At 39.1% G+C, this 25,239-nt stretch overlaps 1 protein-coding gene across 1 annotated transcript in view; it reads right to left on the reverse strand.

Moving 5' to 3' along the window:
- Positions 1-25,239, reverse strand: part of PEAK1 (pseudopodium enriched atypical kinase 1) — a 152,532-nt gene that overhangs the window by 16,005 nt on the left and 111,288 nt on the right. The window contains exon 4 of the mRNA XM_037502056.2: positions 15,171-15,910. Coding sequence (XP_037357953.1) covers positions 15,171-15,910 — 740 coding nt within the window. The remainder of the gene's footprint in view (positions 1-15,170; positions 15,911-25,239) is intronic.

Here is a 25,239-nt window from a genome sequence, read left to right on the forward strand (position 1 = left end):
TCTAACTCCCTCCTGTTAGGACTAAAATTGCATTTTCTTGATTTTCTTTCATGTTCACTAAGTTTGAACTCCTGCCCTCTCCTCATTCTGCTCAAGCTTCCTGTGACCTTGGACTCTCTGATCTGAGAGACTTCTTTGCTACTTTCTTTTGCCCTTTGTTCCGTCTTTTCTAAATGTTCCTGCTCTGTGTCACTTAGACGTGCGGGTCTTTCCCTAGTGTGCAGACTCCACCACTACAGTTGCCTACATTCCCTCAGTCTGAGCTAAATCAAGTTCCTGAGAGGACTAGGTAAGCCCATATCTCTAGCCTTAACCTTTCCTCTGATTACAAATGCCAGTATTTTTATCTGGCTACCGGGTCTCCCTTGGCTTGGCTGCTCCGTGGGCATGCTCCACAGAAAGCGCCTCTTTCTGGCTTTCCTGATTCATATTTCAGTTAATGGCATCACCACCCCCCCATGGTGTTCCATTTTGAAATTCTGGCACCCACGCCCTTATGCCACATGCAGTCACTCACCAGACGCGGTCTGCGCCTCCTCTTTTAGCACCTTTTTTCACTGCCCTCTTCCAGGGTCTCATGATTACTGACCTGGACCAGTGTAATGGTGTAATGACTGGTTTCCTGCTTCCAGTCCTCTGGAGTCTTTCAGCATAGTTTTCTTCCAAAATGAATCATCTTAGCGTATCCCTGTTTAAAAATCCTCAATGGTTTCCTCCACAAAACCCAAAATAAAGTCTAACCTCCTTAAGCACATCATTTACATCTCTGAACTTAGTTCCAAATTTCTCCATAGCTTACTTTTCCAATTTTCTCTCCATGCACTGTATTCACCACAAAGAATAAAGTGAACAAGAGATGTTTTCTCTTACTGGTCCTAAGACAAGTGTTAGCGATGACTCCTTTCACTCATCAGTCTTCATTCATCTTTGCATCTCCACAGCCCTTCATTACAATGTATTCTAATAGGTTATTTAGACCCTTTCCCACTGGAATATAAACTCCTTGAGGGTAAGAACTTTGCTTTATTCATATATATTTCTATAAACCCATATAGATATCACAATATTTAATTCAGTTGTTTGCTAAAATTCAAGATATCTTTCTTGAATGTCTATTATATACATGATACTACATTATATGCTAAGGATATAAGCACTGATAAACTATGGTCTCTACCATGGAAAGATCAATTGTAATACTGGGGGGGCATGTTGCTTTACCTGTATAGAGGTGGCAGTGTATAACTATACAATGTAGTATGATAGTGCTGTGCTAGAAAGATTCACTAGGTAGAGCATACCTACATACCGAGATTACAGAGCGGAGCTATCAACATGTTCTCAGAAGATCAAAAAAGAAAATCACAGGGCCTCCCCTGGTGGCGCAGGCGGTTGAGTGCCATGCTGTGAAGCTGGCTGCAGCCTCTGCAGCGCCGGTTCGATCCCGGCTGGCCAGCGAGGGTCCCACATGGCACGACAGACCTCTCCTGTCGCACCTGCTGCTCCCCTCAGCAGTGTATTTCGTCAGTCTGCTTGTTCTATTCCCCGCTCTGTCTCTGGTGAATCCTCTCACCCTCCCGCGCATCTGGTCTGTACCCCGGTTCATAAATAAAAACAAACAAATAAATAAATAAATCTTAAAAAAAAAAGAAAATTACAGAGTTGGATTCTTTAAGAAAAGAAAAAAAAGCAGCTTTCCAGATACTCACAAGAAGAAAGTAGAGGAATAAATTGGTATCATTTATTGAATGTTTACTTTGTGCCAAATGATGTTCTGAGCACTATGTATAAATTAACTCCTGTGATTGTTCACAATTACTTTAAGAGGAATAAACTATTTTCTCCATTTTACAGATAAAGACACTGGACTTTATCAAAGGAAAGTAATTGGGCCAAGGTAACACTAATAAACTAATGAGTTGCTAAAACACAAATTTAAACTCAGGTTTATCTGACTTAAAAGTTAAAATTCTGTCACTAAAAGTTAAAACTCTGTCATTTTGTGTAGAGGAACCATCTGGGGTGTTGGGCTAGTACCCAGGCACACTTCCAGAGACTGAATTGTAGGTATGGGATGGAGTTGAAGGAAATTACTTTTTTTAATTAAAATTTTTTTGCTCTCAAGCTATTGGAGGTTCCTCAAACTGCTAAAAATGGAGTTTCCATATGATTCAGTAATTCTACTCCTAGGTATCTACCCAAAGGGCACAAAAACATTAATTCAAAAGGACACCTGCACTCCAATGTTTACTGCAGCACTATTTACAATAGGGAAGCTATGGAAACAACCCAAATGCCCAAAAATAGATGACTGGATCAAGAAGATGTGGTACATAGACACCATGGAATATTGTTCAGCGATCAAAAAGGATAAACTCATGCCATTCACAGCAACTTGGATGGAGCTGGAAGGATTATTATGCTCAGTGTAATAAGCCAGAAAGAAAAAGAAAAATATCGGATGGTTTCACTTATAGGAGGAATGTAGAGGAAATTAATAAGGGATCAGGGGAAAAAATAACTATAATAAAGTAAAAATAAAAATCAACAGGCAACCATAGACCAGAGACATTCTGTAGGAGAGGAGGGAGCGGGATCAGGACAGGGGTGGAAAGAGCACAAGAGACTAATGGTGATGGTGCATGGGTGAATTGGTGGTGGGAATTTCATGGGAAATCATACACTGTGCAAAAATAAAGGATAATAAATATATATTAAAAATAAAAATAAAAATTTTTCCTCTCAGATTTCATTGATTTGCCAATCACTTGCATAACTATATACTCAGAGGGTCCAACTTCGACCTCCATATGTGCACATGCCTCAGTCACCTCCCATCAACCCTCCAGTGCCACCTTATCATCTACCCTCCACCAAACCTCTTCCCTCCCCTTAGCCCCTTTCTGAGACCCAGTATATATTCCATAGGGCCTACAAATATTATCATTTTTGATAGCTGAGTGGTATTCCACAATTTCTTTGTCCAGTACTCAGTTGATAGCTGCTTGGGTTGATCCCTTGATTTGGCTATTGTGGATAATGCTATGAAATAGGAGTGCATTCATCTTTTCACATTCTTTGGCTAAATACCTGTAAGTGCCATTGTTGGATCATATGGTATTTCCTTTTTATTTTTTTTTTCATTTTTTTGAGGCATTGCCATACTGTTTTCCATGGAGGCTGCACCAATCTAAGTCCCACCAACAGTGGATGTGGTTCCTTTTTCTTTGCAGCCTCACCAACACTTGCTGTTTCCATTCTTTCTGACACATGTCAATCACATAGGGTGAGGTGATAGCTTACTGTAGATTGATTGGCATTTTCCTTACAATGAATGATGTTGGATGTATTTTGCTACGCCTGCAGGCTCTCTGAATTTCTTCTTTGAAGATATTTTTCTCCTTTGCTCATTTTTGATCTTTTTGTGTGTGTGCATGGGATGTGCAATTATCTTCTCCAGGTCTATAAGTTGCCTGCTTGGTTTTGTGGTTCTTTCTTTCACAGTACAAAAACTTTTTAGTTTGATGTAGCCCCATTTATTTATTCTTGTTTTTATTTTCTTTGCCATTGCAGTGGCCTAAATACACAGCGTGGTTGATATACAGGAGTGCAGCTCCTATTTTTTCTTTTTATGTATTTTGTGGCTTGAGGTCTTGTATTAAAGTCTTATATACAAGTCTTTACTCCATTTGAAATTAGTTTCTGTGCACGCAGTTGAGCAGTGCTCTGGTATGACGGGTAAGCACTAGCAAGTAATGCTTCTTTGTTCACACGTGGCTGTCCAAGGCTCCCAGCACCATTTGCTCACAAGTCTGTCCTTTTATCTATTGTATGATCGTGGCTCCTTCGTCAAAGAGTAGCTGTCCATATATGTGTGGATTTATTTCTGGACTCTATTCTACTCTATAAGTTTAGTCTGTGTTTCTGCTTTATGTTTCCATACCATACTGGTTTTGTTTTTTTTTTAATAGTGACAAAAACACTTGTTTGTGGTACGATAGCAGAAGCAAGAAGGCACAGCAAAAAAACCAAAAACAACAACAAAAAAAAAAATAAAAAAAGAAAGAAAGAAAGGCAAAGCTTTGCTATATCCATCCTCAACTGGGAACTTGCCTGTTAAGCTACTGAAACATTTCACCATTCCGTGCTTGTCTGTAAGTAACCGGAAAAGTGCCATCCATGAGTGTTGCTTTGGGGTTACAAATAAATTTAATATGCAGGTAAGTTTGTAAATATGAAATCTGCATATAAAAATAGTCAACCAAATTTTTAAAATGCAAATTCTCTAGTTAATAGAAAAATCTAGAGTAAACACCTCCCTACATTTTGTTTAATGCTAATATGTGCAGTGCAGATGCTTGCAAACACTGGATGAAAAGCCATCTTCTTTGGATATGAAAAAATTTCATCTGATTCGGTTTTCATTTGCTAGGTTTAGCTTCAGACAATTTTTTTGGTAATTTTTATTGGCATACTACTGTTTAAATATGACTTAAAATTATGCATTAAGCTTGGTTCTATCAAAATATAATTTAAGTCTAAAGTTCTACAATCAGTGACATTACCATAAAGTTTTGATTACTATCACTGTGTAGATTTTTAAGTCAGGGAGCCTGACACTTTCATTTTTCTTCTTTTCTCTCAAGATTGCTTTGGTTATTTGGGGTTCAATACAATTTTATAATTGTTTTTTCTATTTCCTTAAAAACATCATTGGGATTTTGATAGGTATACACTGAATATTTAAGTTGCTTTAGGTAACACGGTCATATTAAGAATGCTTAATCTTCCACTCCATGAACATGGAATCTTTCCACTTCTTTGTGTCTTCTTTAATTTCCTTTGCCATGCCCTATAATTTTCAATGTATAGCTTCTTCACCTCCTTTGTACAGTTTATTCTCAGATATTCTATCCTTTTTGATGGGATTGTTTTCTTAATTTCTTCTAACATTGCACACAGAACTACAACAGGCTTTTATGTATTGATTTTGTATCCTGTCACTTTATTCACTTATTATTTCTAGTAGTTTTTTCTTGCCTAATTGCTTTAGCTAGGATTTTCAACGATATGTTGAACAGTAGTAGTGAAAGTGGACATCCTTGCCTTGTTGCTGATTTTAGGGGAAATGTTTTCAGTTTTTCGCAATTGAGTATGATATTGGCTGGTGGCTTTGTCATATATGACTTTTATTATGTTGAGATAAACTCATTTATTTCCTTTTTATTGAGAATTTTATCATCAGTGAGTATTCAATCTCGTCAAATGCCTTTTCAGTGTCTGTTGAAGTGATCATGTAATTTTTAATCTTTTAAATGATGTGGTGATTGACAATGATTTGCATATGGTGAACCAACCTTATATGTCTGGAATGAATTCTACTTGGTCACGATTCCCTTAATATGTTGTTAGATAAATATATTTCCCAAGATTTTGTAGAGGATTTTTTTAAAAAGATTTATTTATACAAGCACTGGGTACAGTCAGAAGTGCAGGAGAGTGAGAGAATTCACCAGAGCCAGAGCAGGGAGCAGAGCAGGCAGACTGACGAAGTACACTGCTGAGCAGCGGGCACGGCAGGAGAGGTCTGAGCGCCATGTGGGACCCTCGCCGGTGGCTGGGGATCGAACCAGCGCTGCAGAGGCTGCGGGTAGCTTTGCAGCCCAGAGCTCAACCGCTGTGCCACCAGGGGAGGCCTTTTGTAGAGGATTTTTACATCTCTGTTCATCAGAGATACTGGTCTAGTTTTCTTTTTTGGTGCTGTGCTAATTTGGTTTTGGAATAAAGGCAATGTTGGCCTAGTAAAATGTGTTTGGGAGTTTCCTCCCCTCTCAACATTTTTGAAAAGCTTGAGAAGAAAAGGCACTAGATCTCCTTTGAAGGTTTGGTAAGAATTCACCAGTGAAGCCATCTGGTGCTGGGCTTTTGTTCTTAGGGAGACTTTTGATAATGTTACTTTATTTTCAGATATTTAAAAATTTCTCCTCTGATTTATTCAATGGCCCAGGCATTATTCAAAAGTACTCTGGTTAGTCCCCACATTTGTTTTCTTCTTGTGGTTTCTTTTTGTGGTTAATTTCTAGCTTTATACAATTTAACCAGAAGAGATGCTTGATATAGTGCACCTGTGTTGGGGGCATAAATATTGATGACAATTATAGCTTCTAGATGAACTGTTTCCTTGTTCATTATGGAGTTTCCATTGTTGTCACTAATTACCTTTGGTTGAAAGTTTACTTTATCAGGCATGAGACTAGAAGTTCTTGCTTTTCTTTGTGTTCGGCTTGAAATATTTTGCTCCAACCTTGCCCTTTAAGTCTATGTTTGTCTTTAAAGCTGATGTAAAACTTGTGTAGTCATAATACAGATGGGTTATGCTTTTTGTCCAACTTGTCATTCTGTGTCTTTTAATTGCGGAGTACAGACTATTCATGTTTGTACTGTATTGTATTCATGATAATTGATATGTGAGACTTATTGCCATTCTATTGTTTCTTTTTCCATGTGTTTCTATCTACTTTTTTTTAAATTTGGATGACTGTCCCTGGTAGTTCTCTCAGTTTCTTCATTTCTTCTTCTGAGGTTTTTGTTTGGTGGTTACCAAGAGGGTATCAAACTTAAAACATCTAAAATAGTCTTTCTTGGGCTGGTCACTTGACTATACAGATTCTGTCTTTTTCTTCCTTCCCCTTATAGTTTTGTTGTCTCATGTTATTTACATTTCTGATTCTGTGTAATTATAACATTGATCAAGGTTTTGTGTTCTTTTGATTTTTTTTTCCACATAGAAAAACTCCTTTCAACATTACTAATATGGCAGATCTGATGACAGTGAATCCCTTTATCTTTTGTTTGTCTGGGAAAGTCTTTATTTCGCCATTATATTTGAATGATGATTTTCCAGGATGGAGTATTCTTGGCACTTTTCTTTCTTTTAGGATTGTAAATATATCATTGCATTTGCTTCTAGCCTTGAGAATATCTGCTGAGAAATCTGATGAAATTTTATTAGCTGCCTTTAATACATTTTTTTGGATTTATTTATTTTTGCATACAAGAACCGGGGCATAGGCCAGAGGTGTGGGGGTAAGAAGATTCACCAGAGACAGAGTAGGGAACTGAACAGGCAGAGCTACTGAAATACACTGCTGAGGGGAGCAGCGGGTGAGTCAGGAGAGGTCTGCTGCATCATATGGGTCACCTTTCTGGCCGGAGTTCGAACTTGTGCTGCATAGTGCTGCATCTTAACCCTTTGTGCAACCAGGGAGGCCCTATCTTTTTATCTTTGACTTTTGATAACTTAAAAAAGATGTGACTGGTTGAAGGTTTGTATTTAGAAATGTGATTGTTCTTTCAACTTCCTGGATATCCATATTTAATTCTTTCCTTAGGTTTGGGAAGTTCTCAGCTATTATTTCTTTGAATAGGGTCTGTTTTCTTCTTTCTTTGCATTTCTGGAATACCCATTATCCTTGTGTTTCCTCGTCTAAAGGAGGCAGATATTTTTCATGGCTTATTCATTTCCCCTAAATCTTTGTACATTGGATCTTCATTGTCTGAAATTCTTCTCCCACCTTAAATCTACTTAATATGCTTTCCATATTTGTCCTCATTTCATTCAGCATCTTTGAGTGTGTGTTTAAAGTATCTTCAATCTCTTTAGTGTAGAACTCTTTCTTTTCCTGGATCTCTTTTCTTGGATGCTACACCTGCCTTTCTATGTTTCATTGTACTCTTAAGATCTAAATGAATTTCTTTATGATTGTTATTCTAAAAATTTCATCTAATAGATTCTTGAATTCTTTATCTTTTATATAGGTCAATGGACTTCTTCTTCCTTAGCTTTTTCATCTGTGTCCCCAGGCTCTTTGTTTCCTAGACATTTATGTTGTCTTATCTGTCTTTTCTGGTTGGGGCACTGGGCACTATGTCTTTAAGTTTTGTTTATCTTCTTTAATTTGGTGGCAGGTGAAGAAGGGATGAAAAATTAGCCAAAGATTCAAATTCAGTCTTGGGAAGAAAGGGCTGTTCCAGGTCAAGGGCTTTACATTACTTCTTCTCCCCTTCCTCGAGAGCTAGCATTGTTCACGTCTTCATGAAGCCCAAATTCTATGACTCCTCTCTGCAGAAGGCAGTAGAGCTCTCTCTCTAATGTCCCAGCAGGGAAGAGGGAGGAGGCTCTGCCACCCATGCTGCCAATAGCTAGTTTCTCCATGAATGAACCAATGCTTCCTGCACTGGAAACATAGTAGGTAAGCATTTGTCCGACCTCCTGCCAAGCCCCTATACCCAGTCCCTATGCCTGTTCACTGACTGGACTGGCCACTGCCCTGGTTGCAGCTCCATCTGTTTCTTCCTGTTCTACCCCCATAGCAAACTGCCAGCTTCAGAGCAAAATATCCATGGGTCAGTCCCCTATCACCAGCAATGAATTGGCAAAATTTTCTATGAGCAAAATTTAGTTTTCCCTAGTTGTTTTTAGGGGAACAGTTTATCAAAACCATCTGTCATGTTGTGCATAGAGTCTTGGAGATGAATTTTTTTTTTTCCAACAGTCAGTTGTTTTTTATTTATTTTTTCTATAATACTTTTTTTATTTTAACACTTACCATTTTTTAATTTTTTTCAGACAATATTTGCTTCCCTCCACCCCCTCAGATTGAGTCCCCATAGAATTTCCTTCCTCAAGGCACCTGTGCACCATCACCTCAGTCCCCTGTGCTCCTTACTCCCTCCCTCCGATCCCTCTCCCTCCTCCTCCCCTACAGGATGTCTCTGGTTTATAATTGTCTGTTTTTGCTTTGTTGTGGTTTGTACGGTAATTATTATTTTTTTACACTGATGTCCTATTTGGTTCCCCTATATTCCTGTTATAAGTGAAACCATCCAATATTTTTCTTTTTCCTTCTGGCTTATTTCACTGAGCATAATTCCTTCTGGCTCCATCCATGTTGCTGCGAATGGCATGAGTTTATCTTTTTTGATTGCTGAATAATATTTGGAGATGATATTTTTAATGAAAACCTTGCAGGTGATCCTGAAATAGGTTACCCACAGATGGCAATGCTCTTCCCAGAAGAGCAGTCAAACAGACTAATTAGTTTATGCAAATCCAGGTAGCATTTAACAGGAGCTATTTATAATTTGTGCTAGAGGATGGGGCTACAGTCGTGAGTAATTGTGGATACCAGACCTGCCTTCATGATGCTCAGTATCAAATGATCCCAAATGTATAATTTCTTATTTTTTTCACTGAAAAAACATCATTTTTAAAAATGAAAACAAAGTTACCTATAATTATCATTACTCCAACATCAGAATTACTTGCACATTACTATTATGTAGACCAATTTTGGAAAAGTTATGATCATACTACTTGATATTCTCCCATTTTCATGAAACATTTTACAAAAAAGTGTTTTTTATGACATTATAGTCTACATAATCACAATTTTTAAAGGCTGCAAACATTCTATTGAACTGATGTACTTTAACTTATTAAATTACTTCCTTAATATAAGGCACTTAGTTGTTTCTAATTCTTGGCAGTGCTTAAATTCTTGAGGATGTTAGCCTTTAGTAGCTTTCTCTCATAATTTTAAGGAAAGCTGTTTATGTCTTTCAATATAAGAAAGAAAATATTTAAGTACAGAACCTATCTAAATATGTTCAGGCTAGTGCCTAATATTAAAGAATAATAGTGAGTGATCCAAAGAATGTTAAGCAGTATTTTTCTATTATTATTAACAATAATACACATTTTATTATATTTTATGTGTACTTTATAGTTTATGAAAGCAGTTCTACTAATGCATAAACACTTATTGCATTACAGCAATCTTATGAGTAGGCAGGGTAGTTAGTATCTATTGATGTGGAAACCATGGTGTATGAAAACATGACTTGTTTAAGAACACATAGGGATAGGGCCTCCCTAGTGGCGCAGGGGTTAAAGACAGTGCTATGAAGCTATTGCCAGCCACTGCAGCACGAGTTTGATTCCCAGCTGGCCAGGTAGCAACCCACATGGCTCAGCAGACCTCTCCTGCCTCACCCACTGCCTCCCCTTAGCAGTGTATTTCAATAGATCTGCTTGTTCTGCTCCCCAATCTCTTGGTGAATCCTCTCGCCTCCCCACACCTCTGGCTTACACAGTTCTTGTATGCATAAATATATAAATCTTTTTTTTTTAAAAAAAAAGAATACACAGGGATAGATTTGGAATTTGGATCCATGGCAGCTGATTCAGTCCACTTTCTTTTTATTCTGTATTCTGATGCCTTTTAGTTTAAGATAAATAAAAATGATAAAATTCACAATAAAAAAATAAAGTTATGGATTGAATTGTGTCTTCTGCAAATTGATATGTGGAAATACTAATGTTAATTTCATACATATGAAATTATGTAAATTTCATACATATGCCCCACCTCCTCAAGCCTCCCACATAGTGAGAGGATAGATGTCTCAAGGCAAGACGAGTCCTCCTTTTTAGGCTCCAGAACTGGCTTTCAGCATATGGTATCTTGTTATGGCAGGCTGAGCAGACTAAGATTCTGGTACCAGAGCAGGATACTACTGTAACCAACACTCCGGAATTTACAAGCTTTGAAGTTGGGTATAAGTTGAAAGAGTTTTGAGGTGCAAAATAGAAAAACCTTGATAATCATGAATAGACTGTTGCCTGAAATATGAACACTAACTGTGATTCTGGTGAAGTCTCAAAAATGAGAAACGTTATTAGAAATTGGAGAGAAGGTGATCTTTCTTATAACATGACAAGCTGTGTTCCACCATTTTGCCAAAGGTAGAACTTGAGAGCTTTGAAATTGGATATTGGACTGAGATGATTTCTAAGCAAAGTGCTGAAAGAGCATCTTGTTTCTCCTACTTGCTTACAGTAAAATGTCAAAGGAGAGAGATGAATTAAAGAAGAAGCTGTTAAGCAAGAAGGTACCAGACATGAAGATTTAGAAAATTCTCATCCATACTGCCCATACTGCAAAAAATGAGAAAGCTTATTTTATCATTTGATAAAGATATCAGAGGTGTGACTCTTGGGCTTAATCAGTCATCCCAGCAGAAGACAGGAACAGTGATGGGATTATATCAGCAAAGACACTGTGAGTCTGAGCCAAGGAGACAGAGAAAACAGAATAAAGAAGGCTTGTCATGCTTTTGGGAGTTTACAGGATGGGACCACAGAATTACTGTGCTGCGGAAGTGTACTATTCTAAGTGGATAATAACCCCAGAGCACTTTGGGGACCATCAGGGTACTACTCACATCTTGGGTCCAGGGCAAGGCTCTTCTTCAGTTCAAGTGGTAGGGCCTCTCTTTAGATTTGGAGGGCCAGCTGACTCTGCCCAATGCCTCAAGGGTAAGCCAACTCGGTGGAGAGCGACATGGATAGGGCCATCACCCAGGGCTATGTGGGAAGGGCCCTTGCGAACATTCATAGTAGCAGGGTGCCCAGCAGAGTCATGGGGGTGAATCTACCACCCCAGTGTACCTGGAGTTAGAGTATTGAACCGAAGAGGATTTTTCCTGAGCCCTAGGTTTTGGACTTACTTGGATTCTATCACCATTTCCAGACTTTCAATTTTTCCCTTTTAGAATAGTATTGCCTATTCTATGCCTCTCTGCTGCTATATTTTGGAACCACATAACTTTTCTGATTTCATAGGCCCACAGTTCGAGAGGAAATTTGCTTTTGGATGAATGAGACCTATATTTTACTCATATAAGATTTACATGATATTTAGACGAGACTTTAGACTTTATAGTTGATTTTGGAATGAATTAAGACCTTTAAGGGCATTAAGGTAGACCGGAAGAATTTTGCGTATGAAAAGAACAAGAATTTTGAAGAACCAAGGGCAGAATTCTATGAACTGAAGGGTGAACCCCCAAAATTCAGTTCAAGTCCTAAACTCCAAATGTGACTGTAATTGAAGAGGCAACAAAGAGATTAATGAGATCATAAAGATAGGGTCCTGGCATGGATTAGTGTCCTGGAAAAACAAACACCAGAGAGCCTTCCATTCCCTTCAACCATGTGAGGACACCGGGAGAAGGCAGCTGCTTGCAAGCCAGAAAGAGAGTCCTACGTGAAAGTGAATTAGCTGGAAAATGAAGTTCTACCCTTCATTTTCCAGAGATAATAATTTCTGTCATTTAAGTCATCCTGTCTATGGTGCGTTGTTATGGAAGCCTGAGCAAGACAGCCTGGAGATTAAAGATCTTAGTACTGGATCACTTCTGGCTATTTGGTAGAAGTATCCTTCCTTAGGAAAGGGGGGAAGTATCCTTTGATTTTCTAATTGCTAAATTCTAGCACTGATTTTCTTTGATAAATTTAAAGATCTTTTTATTTCTTCAAGAAACAGTTACACCTATTCTAAATCCCATTAGTATGGGAATGGGTATTTTAAAACAAATAGTAAAAAGTTGCTTGTGTAGCAAACTGCTGATCTGTTTTGTTTATCTTTGCAAAGGTAGGGTTCACAGTGTCCTAGCTGTTTATTCCTCTAAGGTTGAAGAATCAATTTCGTACTTCTAGAAACATCCAGAGTATCTTCAAAAAGACATTTATATTCACCATTTAGTGTAAAACATTCTTTCCCAACCTGCCAACAACTCCCAGTATATAACCACTTGCCACCTGTTCTTTGGAGATTGCTTCTGCGTCATTACAGGCAAAGAAATCAATACCGAACCATTGATTTGGGAAAGAGACAAGATTGTAGGGCTATAATACATAAAGTTAGTCAAGCCCTTCTTCTCAATTGTTTTGAAAGAACAGATAGTTCAACGCCCCTTTCTGGAATAGGTACTAATCCTGCATTGGCAATCTTGTAGCAATAAAGGTCCAACATAGATGACGCCCCTAAACCCCAATTGATATAACAGTTCTTGAGTGCTGCACAGCATCTCCCAATGCTTTTCATATGCAACAAAATTGTGTTAACTTGAATACAGATCCTTTCTCTACTGTTTACCCCTCAGTTTAATTCAGAAAGAGTGGGTTGGGGCACAGGGCCTGTCAGTGCCATAGGCAGTCAAATTGTGTCTATACCTAAAACTGCAGAGAGCAGCTGAGCTAAAGGTCTGGTTCAAATATACATTCCGTCTTGATTGACAGGTAAAAGCAAAGGTTTACCTTATCCATTTAATTTACTAAGACACCATCTGGTCTTTCTAAGTCAAATTAACATGTAAAAGTCATTTAGATATGTTAATTGGTTTTGAACCAGTGAGTAGAATCAGTGAAAAGGAGGTTACAGGAAGAGAGAACATTATCCTAAATTTACATAGTGTTTTGGGATTAAAAAAAAAATACTTCATAGTATATTATCTCCCTGGATGCTCACCTCAACACCATGAAGTAGATGGATTATCATGGTAAACATCTGAAAGAGGAGGAAATTGAGGCTCAAAGATTGTTACTCTTAAAATAACCTAGGGAGAAGCTATGGGGCACTGAAAGAAATGGATAGTTATTAGTGACATTTTGTTCTCTTTCAACCAGTCCTATAAGATGGGAACCATTACTATGTCATTTTAAAGTTAAGGAAATTGAGACTCAGAATTGCAACTTGTGACAAAACTACTATGAGGCAGAGACAGGATTTGAAACCATATCTTTCGGACTTCAAAGTCTACGCTTTATTATATTGATGAAACTTAAGGCTTACTGTTAGAGTGCATGTAACTGGACAAGAATTCTTTGTGTCAAGAGCTTTAGCACTCTTGAAGAAGTGGGTTATCAGGAATGGGTGCTACATATGCAAGAAATTAATATGTGCTATTGTTAGGGGGAAAAGGCTGTCCTAAAGCTAATTCCATACAGTCTTTGTGGACTCCACCCCCACCCCAGGCCAAAGCCAAAGACATTGGGAACTCCAAATCCCATCACCACCAAAGGGAAGGCGGCTGGGACCTGAGGGTGGGGTTAAGCAGCCAGGTTTGGTATAGAGCCAGACACGTGGGCTTTGGAGGGGTTCCCCCATTTTGGCTCTCCGCCAGCTCGCAGGGTCCGGCCAGTGCTGAGAGTGCCTTTGGGTTTCCAGGTCGGCGGATCGGGTAGGACGCATTAAAGACTTTATTTCCCTATTTTCTCCCTGAGTTGTACATTTTCCTTATTTCCTTTTCCCTTGTAAATAAACCTTTTATTAACCTTTTGTGTGTGCCTGTAGTGGACTATTAATAAGTCCCTTTTAAGCGCGTGGGTGAGGACCCACAGCCAGGCAACCCATTCAATATCGGGGCTGCCCTATAATACTATGTGCTAGCTGAGTGACCCTGAACAAGTCTGCTCACCTTTTTTTTTTTAAAAGATTTTTTATTTTTATTTATTTATATAAGAGCCAGAGGTACAGGCCAGAGGTGTGAGAGGGTGACAGGATTCACCAGAGACAGAGTGGGGATCAGAACAGGCAGATAGACCAAAGGCACTGCTGAGGGGAGCAGCGGGAGAGACAGGAGAGGTCTGCCGAGCCATGTGGGCATCTCCCTGGCCGCCGGGAATCGAACCCGCACTGCAGAGGTTGCGCACAGCCTCACAGAGCTGTGTTCAACCCGCTGCGCCACCAGGGAGGCCCTCACTCACCTTTTTGAGCTTAGTTTTTCTCATTGTCAGATGGATAAAAAGAGCTTAACCTCATCAAGATGACGCAAAGATTAAACTATACGACACACCAACAAAGCTCCTGGTATGTCCTCAAATATTATATTCCTTTATAACAACATTATCCAGGAAGCATAAGAGTTGAAGAGCAGAGGTAGACAAGGTTCTCTTATTTGCTAGAGAATAAAGTCGGAAACATGGAGTGGAAAGCATACATGGGACTTTATTTGTGTAGGCTGTCTTTGCAAACAATCACAGCTCAGGGATTACCTACTCCAGGAAGACTTCTCTGATCTCTAGAATGTGGGTTAAGCTCCTCCAAGCTCCTCTAGAATTCTGTTTACCTCTATCTTAGCACTCAGCATACTATGTTGTATGTTTGTCCTTTATATGTGGTTATCTCCTCTAACTACTAAGCAAGCCTCTGTTCACGACAATATCTGGTGCTCAGTCACCTTTTGCCGAATGGAGGAATGAAGAACGGACCCATACCAATAATGGTGTGTTAGTTAAGGATAATATTAGTGTTTCCTTTTCTTACCTTGACTGCATAGTTATTAAGTGGATCTTTTGCATACGAAGCTGTGTAGTAAACTGCATCACCTGCCTCACAACATGGCTTGTCACTGGTGAGCCTGAAGTCTGACCAGCTGTCCACTCCAAAACGGAGCTGGTCTTTCTGCCCAGCCATGAAGAGGTCTTCACATTTAACAGCCAGTTTCTTCAAAGCATCTGTATGAAGACATCGGATTTTACCCACCACTTCTTCCCGATTCTCAAGTCCTCGATAAAGTGCTTGTCTCTGTGGCTTCTGGATGCTTCGGCCCTGTCTGTAAGAGGGACCACGCCGACTGGACAGGGACTCCATACTGTTGGAAAATCTATCCTTAATACTGACAGTGGTTAAGCTGGAGAAACTGTTTGCTGTTGAGGGTACAGGTCTCTCCTTGTGCAAAGGTCTCTCCAACGAGTCACAAGACTCAATGTCCAATCCCTTGAGTTCATAACTCATAGAAGAGCCAGCACTGCTGGCATCCCAGTTGGGGTCGATATCATAGGTAGGGTTAGCCAAGACACAAAGACTAGTTTCCAGAGATTTTTGGACATCTTTGGAGATTGGCTCTGTGTTGGCTCTTATGATCATTTTCTTTGGCAGTGGGGGTGGCGTAGGTTGGGAAGCAGTAGGCATTTCTTGGTCTGTTTTTCCAGCAAAGGCATCATCCGAAGCTCCCTTAGGCTGCCGTGGATGCTTGGGAGGTATCATGGCTGCTCTAGATTGCCCTGTATTGTTTGATAAGAAAGAAAAAGAATAATTAAGTATAGTTTTCACTCTTGTTACATAGTGGAAACTTCTGCGGTGGCTGAGGAAGTATAGTAAGTCAATGCCTTAATTCAAAATAGGAAAATGAAACAACCAAAGAACAGCAAAACATAAAAGGTAAGAGTCCAAGACATGAGGGAGTGACAAATGTTAACAATGCCCTAGTCTTCCTGTGCCAGAGGAACAGGGCCATGGGCTATGTTCTAAAAAAAAGGAACATGGATTCTCCTGCTCCCCAAAGTGCTGTACTCACCACACAGGAGTACTAAGGAATGACAGACACTCAAATAATTGTATTGAGACCAAGTAGAGATGATAGCATTTGTGGATAAAGAAAATAATTGGAAGCATTGTTAAAAACAAGTGGAACTAGGCTAGCAGTATTCTTTCTTTTAACTTTGATCCAAAGTTATGCTGTATTGTATACAACACTTGTCATTTTCAATTCAATTACATACAAATGCAATTTTATTTATTTATTTATTAAAAAAGATTTATTTATTTATTTATTTATACAAGCACTGGGTACAGTCAGAGGCGCGGGAGGGTGAGAGAATTCACCAGAGACAGAGTGGGGAACAGAGCAGGCAGACTGACGAAATACACTGCTCAGGGGAGCAGCGGGCAACAGGAGAGGTCTGCGCACCATGTGGGACCCTCGCTGGTGGCCGGAGATCGAACTGGCGCTGCAGAAGCTGTGGGCAGCTTCGCAGTCCAGCGCTCAACTGCTGCACCACCAGGGGAGGCCCCAATACAATTTTATTAAAAATATTATTTAATTTCACTACAGAGATGGATTCTGGCAGTACTTAAATTGGTCTATGTATAAGATTCCTCTGATTGTGATAAGGGGAAAAGTACATTTCAACAGTGAACTGCTATTCCAAAATTATTCACAAATTTTTGTGATTCTATTTGGGGGGGGCATATAAACTGTAATTTTAAACATCCTTTATAAGCCCTAGTTATCCAAGCATCTCTGCTTTCTTTCTAGAAGAAAACACATAAATGTGTGATCAATGGCATTTTCAGGGCTTACTGTATAATGGGGAGAAGCATTATTTTTTTAAAAGACAGAGAAATATACCATGAAACTTTTATAAAAGCTATTAAAATCTTTAGTGTTACTAAGGTGAGGCCCCCTACTCAATATCTCAGAGCATAGCACTCTGTTACAGGTTGAATTATGTCCCCTCAATATATGTAAAAGTCTTAATGCCTGGCACCTGTGAATGTGACATTATTTGGGAATAGTTGTAGCAGAGGCAATCAAGTTAAGATGAGGTGATGATCCAATATGACCAGTGCCCTTATAAGAAGAAGAAAATGTCATATGAAGACAGACACAGGGAGACATCATACGATGGCAGAGGCAGAACAGAGTACTGGAACAGTAAGTTAAGGAATGCCCAGGACTGATGGCCCCCACAAGATGCCTGGAAGAGGCAAGGAAGGATTCTAACCCTGGTTGCAGAAGGAGATGACCTTCCCAACACCTTTATTTCAGACTACTAGCCTCCAGATTGTGAGAGAATAAATTCCTGTTGCTTCAAGTCATTTAGCTTGTAGCTCTTTGTTACAGCAGTCCCAGGAAACTAAGACATGCTACTACTGATGATCAGAAAGAACAGAAGGCACTCAATTTATTAAAATCATGTCCTTGTAGCAATACTAAGGGTAAGCACTTTATAAACTGTGACTGTAATAACAATAAATTTCAATTTCCATGCATACAACTCTCTTCAAGAATACCGAAGAGTTTATACAAACCTAAGTACCCCCCTTTCTCTATCAATGGCATGTAGCAATATCTTTTTTAACAAGGAATATAACTATATTAGTGTAAACAAAATATGTGTGTGTGTGCATGTGCATAGAAAGGCAGACAGCCTAGGTAAAAGAAACAGCCCGCTGGAGGGATGAGCAGCCCCAATCCTGTTTGAACAGGAGGACTGAACTGTGGATCGAAGGGCCCTGTTGAAACGATCTGGCCCGTCACACTAGTCATGGGGCACCATGACAGACAACGAGCATCAGACAGACTGGTAAGAGAGATGTAGTGACAGCATGTACAGCTCATATATACATGGGGGGACATAGTATGGCTGAGTAACTTGCTCTGTGTGGCTTTAGATGTATCCTAAATAGTTTAGTGAGGACAAGGGAGGTTGCAAAATAAAGGGGAAATTCAGTCAGGGCATTTGCTGGGGAAAACAAAGGTACTTCTGAGTTCTCCATAGACGATAGGTAAGGGGATTTAAAGACTTTCTAGAAAAAACTCTTACAGAGAGAATTCTAGATAATAAACATCAAAAGCAACTTCTGGGTCCCTCCCATGACGTAAACCTCTTGCCAAAGACATATTTTGGGGTGGCAGATTTTTACTCCCCTACAGCTGGTGAGTGGGGAAAAAAGAGGTGAGGGGGACACATGGGCTATGATGGAAGTTACTGCTTTGGTGTGGTATAGCAACACACATCTGAAGAGGTATGAACCTATATCCCTAAACGTACAGGGTTGTAAATCACATAAATCATATACAGTGTTGTTAACTCAATAAAAAATAATATAAAAAATCCATCATAGAAAAAGGAGGAATTATGTCAGAGAAAAATAAAAGTATAGGTACCAATAACTATGAAAGAAATTGAACTTGTAATTTAAAAAATTCTCACAAAGAAAACTCTAGAAGTACATGTCTTCATTAGTGAATTCTACCAAATGTTAAAGGAATTTTAATACCAACCCTTCAAACTCTTTCAAAAAATAGAAGAGGAGGGAACACTTCCTAAATTGAAATTTAAGTCCAATGCGAACTACACATCAACTGCAGACAAGGAAATGAGACAGACAACCAGAGACCCATATGAACACAGCACACTAAATCCAGCGACATACAAAAAGAGTTATACACCATGACAGGGTTGGATTTATTCCAGAAGTGCAAGGTTGGTATAACACCTGAAAAATTAATCACTTTAATCATGTTATATTGTAACAGTATAATCTAAAAGGGGGAGGTTCCATGTTCTCTACCCCACCTAGTGAAGGGTGTTGCTGAGTGGTGAGTGGAAGCTAAAAAGGACTTGGGAAGGAAGATAAGAGGCACGTGGAACAGAGTGATCTAAATACTTAATGTAATTACAAATCAAAATCCCAGCTGGCTTTCTTGTAGAATTGACAGCATGATTCCATAGTTCATTTGGAAATATCTTGGGGATTCATAGTAGGTAAAACAGGAATAAGAAAATCAAAGCTGGAGAACTCCCCATTTCAAAATCTACTACAAAAATACAGCAATCAAGATTGTGTGGTAATGGCATAAGGAGAGAAATACAGGTGAATGTACCTCAAACTTCCAAAAAATAACTCAAAATGTATCAAAGGTCTAAATGTAAGAGCTAAAACTGTGAAACTCTTAAAAAGAAACATAAGCATAAGTCTTTTCAAGCTTGGGTTAGGCAATGGTTTCTTATATGTGACACCTAAAACACAAGTGATTAAAACAAAATTGAATTCAAAAAACAAAAAAACTTTTGTGCTTTAAAGGATGACTTCAAAACTGTAAAAAGATAACTCATGAAAGGGAGAAAATATGCTAATCATATAACTGATAAGATACCTGTATCCAGAATTTATAAATAACTTACATTAAAAAGATACATAAATGAATTTAAAAAGTGATTTAAATGGATTTGCACAGGTATTTCTCCAAAGACATACAAATGGCCAAAAAGCACATGAAAAATACTCAAAATCTCCATTCATAAAAGCAGACCAAAACCATGAGGCAGCAGTTCACATGCACTAAAATACCTATGATAAAAAAGATGAACAAGTTGTGGTGAGGATATGGAAAAATTTAAGCCCTCATATATTGCTAGTGGGAATCAAACACTTGGAAAAGAGCTTGGCAGTTATTCAAAAAGATAACTGTCATATGATCCAGCATTTCCAATCCTAGGAATATATCCAAGACACACAAAAACATATGTCTACATAAAAATTTGTACAGAAATGTTCTTAACAACATTTATCAAAATAGCCAAAAAGTGGAGACAAACTAAATTTCCACAAATGATGAAAAGAAAAACAAAATGTGGAATAGCCACATAACAGAGTATTATTCAGCCATGAAAAGAAATAAAGTGCTGAAATACATACCCATCTGTATGAACCTTGAAAACGTGCTAAATGAAAGAAATCAGTCACAAAAGACCTCACACGTCATGTAATTCCACTTAGACGAGATGTCAGAAGTACATACATCCACAGAGACAGAAAGTGCTGCGTGGTCACCAGGGGCTAGGTGGATGGGCAGAACGAAAGTGAGAGTGATGGCCAGTAGGCTTTTGTTTGGGGTGATAAAAATATTCTGGAATTAGATACTGGTGATGGCTGTAAAATTTTGTGAATATACTAAATCTCACTGAACTGCGCCCTCCAAAAAGGGTACATTTTTTGATATGTATATTATAACTCGTTAAAACAAATCAACAACCGAGTCTTAGAAACCAGCATAAATTCTGTTTCCAGTCACATCTTCCCAGTTCTCTCTACTCTTGACGTTGAAGACGTAGGAACCCGTCAATTACTGTCCTGCACTAGTGAGAGCTCCTTCCCAGAGTTGTCCCAGTCTATCCGGCCTCAGCTATTACGAGAAGTCAGAAATGTAGTTTATTTATGATAACAGAAATATGCTTTGTAACAAGCATTTATTTTCCAGCTGCTGACCTGGATCTTTGGGAGATCAGGTGTAATGCATCAGTGCTGTATAACCCTGTCTGGGTGCTGGGATCACTGTATCAGATTTTGTCCCCTCTCTGCACTAGCCATTTTAGAGATTTTTTTCCCCAAATACCAAAGCTGATCACGGCACTCCCTCTTTCTAAAAATTCTGTCCTTCAGAATTTGAACTTGATCCCAAGGACAGAATTTTTTTTGCTCAAGTACAGAAAGCAAGCCTGATATACCCAGTGCTGGTTGGACCTATTTCAAAATCTCACAGCATTCTCCCTGTATCTTCAGTCAGTAACCCAAATGCCTGTGGTTTCTCTAGTACTACCAGCTACTGCATACTTTGTCTTTGCTTAAAATGACCTTCCAAGAATAGTTTCTCTTCTCATCTTTCAACATCCTGCCTCTGGGGAGTGCTTCTTACTATATCCCCCCAAATCGATCTCTTCTTCCTTGGGAACTCAGAAATATCCTGCGGACACTTCTCCCTAAGCGTATCTAACACTTGACTTGCCCCTGGCTGAGCGCTCTCCTGGCGTGCTCACTGAGGCCAGAAGCTGTGTCTTCTTTGTATAGCTGCGCCAAACAGACAGTCTGGTTGAGGGGAGGGAGCGAGGGGGAGAAACATGAACCCATTCTCATACCTTCCTATGTGGGCACTAGAAGAGAAGGGTGCCATTTTCACCCCTTTCCATATTAGAGCAAAAAAAAAAAAATAGTCAGACATGGAAGGAATAAGGATTCCAAAAGTGGTCTTTTAAAAAAAAAAAAACAATGACCTGAAGAACTGGCAAGTGAGACAAGACCGATCATCGCAGTAGCTCTTCAGCACTCACCAAGGGAGTGGAAGAAGGCTGATGATGCCATTCTCCACCACCTGTAGACTAAAGTCCAAACTCCTCAGCTAGTTGGTCAAGCCTCTTTGTCTTATCTACCTATTTCCCATCAACCACTCCATATGAATCACTTCCTGAACTTGTAATGTTTCATGTTTTTAGTTTCACATCTCTGCCCGAGCAAAGGGGTTTCATACTAAGCCTGGCCCAGCTGCGCCTTCTTCCCTGAAACCTCTCCCTCCTTTCTATTCTCCTCCTCCCTTCCAGACTAGGAGCCATCGCTTCTTCCTGTGTTCTGTACTTTTTGCTCCATTAAAGCATTGTTTAGTCTTTTATAACATGTGTATTTTTTTCATACATTCCTTCAGAAGCTGCTGCGGAGGGAGGCGTGTCACGGCGCACAGTAAACAGCTGCCGGGCTGAAGAACAGTCAGCAAAACTGGGTATCATTCCAAAATGAAAACAGACAGCAAGGAAATAAAAATAATTAACCGTAGTGGTTTCTCTTCCTGTACAGTAGGCTACGATCTCCTGGGAGCCACAGAGACCCCACCAAGGAGATCTCCACAGAGGATCAGAAACTTTTTGTTCCAAACGAGACAGCCACAGCATTCTATACCCCATGGGAGTGGGTCAAGCCACTCTCCAGTCTAAAAGAATGTTGTGTATCTTTTTTCCTCCAAGAAAGACAAGTTCTCCTAACAGAATTCCAATCATTGGGTCAATGTTTTAAAAACTTGGTTTCTTGGCTGTTTTCAAACTTGTAATCCTGTACATGCCTCTCAAGCTTCTGGGGCCAGACACTAAGCTCAGCGCTTAGCAGACCCGATATAACATCACATACTCTGCATTTTTGTGGCATACCAGTTCTCTAAACAGAAAAAAAAAATAGTATTCTAAAATTTGCCTTACTATAGGCTAAAAAAGTTCTTTTGGACAAGTATGTTTGACTAAATCACACTGAAGCTTTACTTACTTTCTTCAGAGCGTCTATCCTCTATATCCTCTACCTCTTTGTTTTCTCTTTCTCTTTCTCTGTTTAAAAACTGACAGGTAAGGCCCTATACAATGTTCTGAAAAGCAAATGCTGAAAATAGCTTAAATGGGAATAATTTAAGACACTATTTCAAAGAATATAAAAGGGTGTTTAAAACTCACCAGGAAGGAAAATTGTTGATATGGGGCTCTTAATCCTTATATGATAGGTAAAATGAATAGAAAGTAAATGAATAAAAACCTCTAAAAATCAACACTTTAAAGGCAACTGCTTATTGAAAAACTCAAATAATAGCATTATAACAGAGATCCACTGAAAGGCATGATCCTGGAAGCCCCACGAGGGCAGTCCACAGCAAATGTTTGCTTAGGACCTGATCATCATTACAGTTTTAGATATTAGGGATGAAAGTCACTTAGCAATCACACAGTTGGTCAGGAACAGTATGCTAAAGAGCACAATTAGTTCTTTATTCAAATAAGATAGGAATGGCATGGCCTCCTAGGTTGGCCTGTCTCCAATCATCCTGTAGGTTGCTCCCACAGTCTTCTAAAAATCCTGTGTTCAAAATTCTTCAGTTACTGTCCATTTTCCATGGGTAAAAGATATACTCATTGTCATATAAACATATCACTTATGATATGTTTTTCTACTGTCTCATCTTCCCTACTCTGCCTCCTTGTACTCACTGCTACCCTGCATTAATTACTTATAGGCAATTAAACTTTCATTTGTCAAGCTCCAGGCCTCTGGACATATGTTCCCTCTACCTGGAATATCCCCCCTTGCTTGTCAATCTGGCAAACAACTATTCTTTCAAGTTCCTCTTAAAAACCTGTGTGACCCTCTCCTATACTCCTTCAGACATAACCTTTCATGAAGCCTTTAAATATCTGCATCACAGCAACCATCATTCCTAAAAGTCTAGCCCATGCCCGTCTTTCCCAAAGACTGAGAGTCCTTGAAGATAGAACTGCATTCCCAAGGCCTGGCCTGGTTCCCAGGAGATGGCTGGTGTTTGCTGAATGAAAGTATTGAAGTCCAAATAAAGGGAACATATCTATCTGTGTAATTTATATTTTTAATCTTCATCCCTAATTCTCCCCCAGGGTCCATGCTAAGTAATAGAGATGAGAATGGACTCCCTACACCATCACTGTGCACTAGTCTTGTCAGATGAAGAGGGCCTCTCGTGGGCTGAACCCAGTACCCACTATCTCGTTCCCTGGCCACTGGCATCAGCAGCTTAGTAGAAAGGGTCTTCATCGACCTGGGAATCATAACCATGGTGGTTTGCACTATAGTCAAAACACAGTGGTCGCCAATTTTATGAAAAACAGTAAAACAAAAGTTGACCTCCAAAGAGCATTTTGAGCTTAGTCTCAAATAAAAACATGCACAGACCACTTTAAGGAATGTCAGTGGTGTAGCAGCTGACAGACTCAATATCTGTAAGCTCTCATTAGAGAAAATCTCTCCAAGAGCAGACATTATTTATTTGGGGGGTAAGTTATCTATGTATGAATACTGCACTCTGCCAACTTATTTCCGTATATAAGAAACTATTTTTAAATGTGAATACAGTTAACTTAAAGACAGGGACACAAGTCTACGGTTTCTTTTTAAATAGAGATAATTACATTTTTAGGAAGTACAACAAATGCTCAAACAAATGTTGAAAGCTACCAATCTCAGTTTTTTTTTTTTAATTCAGATAAACTAAAAATGTCCAATTTCTTGAATTCAGTTCAAATCACTATGCATTGTGTTGAATAATGTCTGGCCCAGAGAAGTTCCTCAGTAATTACTTGGTGAGTAAATGAATAAATGGTAATGGAGCCGTAAGAATGATTTTTTTTTTAAAAAGCTGCCATTTCTGACAATATTATTCTATAATGTACAACATCAAGATCAGCAATGTAATGACATTCTTTTAAGTACACCCACCCCTTAGTCTGTCACTGACATTCACACACACCCAAAGGAAGTTCCAGTGCCAGAAGGCTTTCAGGGGTTTTCTTTCAGTGTTTGAAGGGGGCAGCCCCAAGGAACTGCCAGGTAAGTAAGATGAAAAATACAACAGGTTCTTGTGGAACATACTGGAAGGAAATGAAGCACAGCATATAAAATTCCTTAATTAGGAAGCCCCTGGGTTAAACCTCATATAGGGGGTGGGGGAATAAAGCCAGCTGATTAATGGAACACATAAACTGGGACTTGAAATGTTCCTACATGAACTTTCTAGAGGAGAGTTCAATTTCTCTAACTTGGAAATCTTCTAGAGTCAAATGCAAAAGTTACTTTTGATTCACTAATTCAAAGTCGTTCTTAGCAACTACTGTGTGCTTTAGATAATGTATTGGGTTACAGGCACACAAAAAGAGGAAGAAAGCCAAAAATGTGTCAAGTAAAGGAAAACTTGATAGATCTTTCTAAAAAACAATGCAGAAGAGTACTCAGTTACAAAGTGGGTGAAGGAGACCTAAAGTCACCAACTTATTTCCAACAGAGTAGAAGTCATTACAAGCTCCTGATTTCAGCAGACTGATAAAATAGTCTGTGTGGCACATAAAAAACGAGTGATATTTCTTCTAGACATGTTGAGATATACAAAAGAAACATGGGAAGAATGTGGAAGGTCTGATTAAATAACATTCCATCACTTCTTTAGGAAATCATTTTGGGTGGCAGATACCCTGCTAAATTCAGCTTGGGGTGG

Source organism: Talpa occidentalis, unplaced genomic scaffold (assembly GCF_014898055.3).
Source record: "Talpa occidentalis isolate TD23 unplaced genomic scaffold, MPIMG_talOcc4v2.1 talOcc4.11, whole genome shotgun sequence".
Lineage (NCBI taxonomy): Eukaryota > Metazoa > Chordata > Mammalia > Eulipotyphla > Talpidae > Talpa > Talpa occidentalis.